Here is a 2,500-nt window from a genome sequence, read left to right as displayed (position 1 = left end):
CTTATATGGCAACTGTCACACAGACACAGAGACACACACACACATACACACACACACACACACACACACACACACACACACACACAGACACGCAGCCTTCTCTCGCTCTTGAGTTGTAACACTCCATTGAGTATTCTCATGTGTTGCTATAGTCTTCAGATTGGGCACATTCTTACTTTCTGTAGTTCATTCATAAGTAACCATAGTTACTTATAGTAACCATAGTAACTTATAACATAGTAACCATAGCAACCGTAGTCCTTCGGCCTTGTTATATGCTTAAGAAGTCAGCATCTTTGCCTCAAAACTGCCACCTTTTCAATCTGTGACCAAAGGGATATCTATCTATCTGTCTCTTCAGAGTTCAGGTAGAATGGTGGAAGAGATTATTCATCTTGCCAACTTTCATTTCACACAATTGCCTGTTTTGATCTTGGTAGCATGCAGCTACTGAAAACCAAGGCCATTATTTTACCACACCCAGGTGCCACTACGGTGAAACCAAGGCCATTATATCACCACACTAGGTGCCACTACGGTTAGCATTTAGCTACTGAAACCGAGGCCATTATTTCACCACACCAGGTTGCCACTCTGGTTAGTCGGTTCGGGGTCCAGTGCTGGGCCTCTACCGGCGCCTCAGCCAGTGTCCTAATCTGAAACACACCGCCATCAATCATGAGAACCGAATAGAGGATACGGAAGGAGATTTGATTCAGTCTCACTCTGATAGGCTGTTGTTAGAGACCAAATGCTTTTTTGTACCGTAGGGTAACGTTCTCACATGGCAGCAAAAGCGCTGGTTCTAACAGCAGGGTCAATAGGTGACCAAATTAACAGTCGATACAAAATTAAATCGGACATGTAGTGTCATTCAGGTGCGCTACTCCCATGTTCTGCCAGGTCGTGTCAAAAGCTTTGTTTTGTGGTACAACCATATGCTACTTTTAATGTTACACAAAGCTGTTGGGATTTTCTATGACCTTACTGTTCCATTTTTAGCCGCAGACACAGATTAGTTTAAAAAAAAATCGAGACGCACAACGCCAACCTTGCTATTTCCTGTCTAACTGCTCTCACCGTCATTCTCTTCCTCTCCCGGTCAGAAGTCGCCATCTTCTGTGTTTGTATTTATTGGAAGATTGTTGTTTTTCTTTGTTACATTACATTAAAAGAGATTAAATACCATGTTGTCTATTAGTCTGTATATTTATGCTCAACGTTGCAATGTATGTTGGAGTCTAATGTCTTATGTTGGTCTAAAACAGTGGCCACTATAAATGCTTTCAGATCCCAGAACATCTCTGTGTACATAGACGAGCTCTGGTAATAGCACTAGTCACGCCACTCTACAAAAAAAAACTGATGTGGAGGGGGGGGTTTTTCTGTTCGAAGTTCGTTGTGCACTGGATGATGGAAGGCCGCCATCTAGTGGAGCCAATGTTTGACTTGACGCACAGGTAAACATTTGTGTACGTCACGACGCAAGCATAACATGAATACCGGAAGCCCGTGATTGCAGACAAAGCAAGATCTACGAAAAGTCATCAGAAAAGAAAGTTTACATATAAGATAATACTTGGAACGAAACTGTATGTGTGTTTAATCGCCACGGATTTGTGTTAGGGAGAACGTTTTTCATGTGTATGTGTTTATGCAAACTTCGTTGCGGGACTTGTATCATCGTGACTTCAGTTGTGGCAAACTTAAAGAGTTAAATCAAACTCAGTAGCTTGACTATAAGAGCGCTTTCGGTTCATCGGAACTCTCAGAACAGTTATATAGTTATGCCACTGGCCCAGTTTGCGGATCCGTTTCAGAAGTTACCTGTCAGGGATGATTCAGAGGTAAGTCATTGGCGTTGGTTGAGTCAATCAGCGATAACATCGTCTTGTTACAGCCAATATTTCTTCAGTTAATTGCAAAAAATACATGCAAACCACTCATTCAACAATATTTTAATGTGTGGTAGACATCTGTACAACATTTCTCTGTATTCGTGAGGTCTCAATGAGAGGCGACTAACTTAGCTGGTCTGCAAAGCTGCACATGATGTATACGAAACTGCTGTTTTGTGTAACAGTGATCATTTCTACTCGTTAATGAAATAAGCATAGTCAACAGCTGTCGTTTATGATCAAACGTGATGTCTAGTAATGTAAGTTGACTTGTCTTATGGTTTCGGGAGGTCACACATGAATAAAGGTGGGCTAAAAAACTTGCCCTAGTGGCAATTCCCTGATTTATAACAGCTTGAACCCACGAGGGTTAAAAACTGGAAGCAATTTTCAATGAATATAATTTCAACATCATGTTTTTGAGAGACAGATAATCCATGAATGGATATCCATCAAATTCAGGCAGCAAAGAGTCCATGCGGAGACCTCCGTGTTCTCTTTGGATCTCGCGAATGCCTTTGGATGGGTGACACGCAGTCGGTTGTAGAAGGCAGCGTTTTCAGCGTTAGTTCAGGCCTATTTTGAGGATATTACATTTACAT

At 41.7% G+C, this 2,500-nt stretch overlaps 2 protein-coding genes across 3 annotated transcripts in view; both read left to right on the top strand.

Moving 5' to 3' along the window:
* pdha1a (pyruvate dehydrogenase E1 subunit alpha 1a) overlaps nt 1-1,021 on the top strand; it is a 19,208-nt gene extending 18,187 nt beyond the window's left edge. For both annotated transcript variants that reach the window (XM_012832510.3, XM_031571342.2), the window contains one exon: nt 1-1,021. This exon is cut by the window's left edge and continues 1,079 nt beyond it. The gene's annotated coding sequence lies outside the window, so the exon portion shown is untranslated.
* A 154-nt stretch (nt 1,022-1,175) lies between these two features.
* rps6ka3a (ribosomal protein S6 kinase a, polypeptide 3a) overlaps nt 1,176-2,500 on the top strand; it is a 33,653-nt gene continuing 32,328 nt past the window's right edge. Inside the window, exon 1 of the mRNA XM_031571341.2 lies at nt 1,176-1,847. Coding sequence (XP_031427201.1) covers nt 1,788-1,847 — 60 coding nt within the window. The 5' untranslated portion in view covers nt 1,176-1,787. The remainder of the gene's footprint in view (nt 1,848-2,500) is intronic.

The sequence above is a fragment of the Clupea harengus genome, chromosome 8, assembly GCF_900700415.2.
Source record: "Clupea harengus chromosome 8, Ch_v2.0.2, whole genome shotgun sequence".
Classification (NCBI taxonomy): domain Eukaryota; kingdom Metazoa; phylum Chordata; class Actinopteri; order Clupeiformes; family Clupeidae; genus Clupea; species Clupea harengus.
Note: the sequence above shows the minus strand (reverse complement) of the source record. Positions and strands in the feature narration are given on the sequence as shown.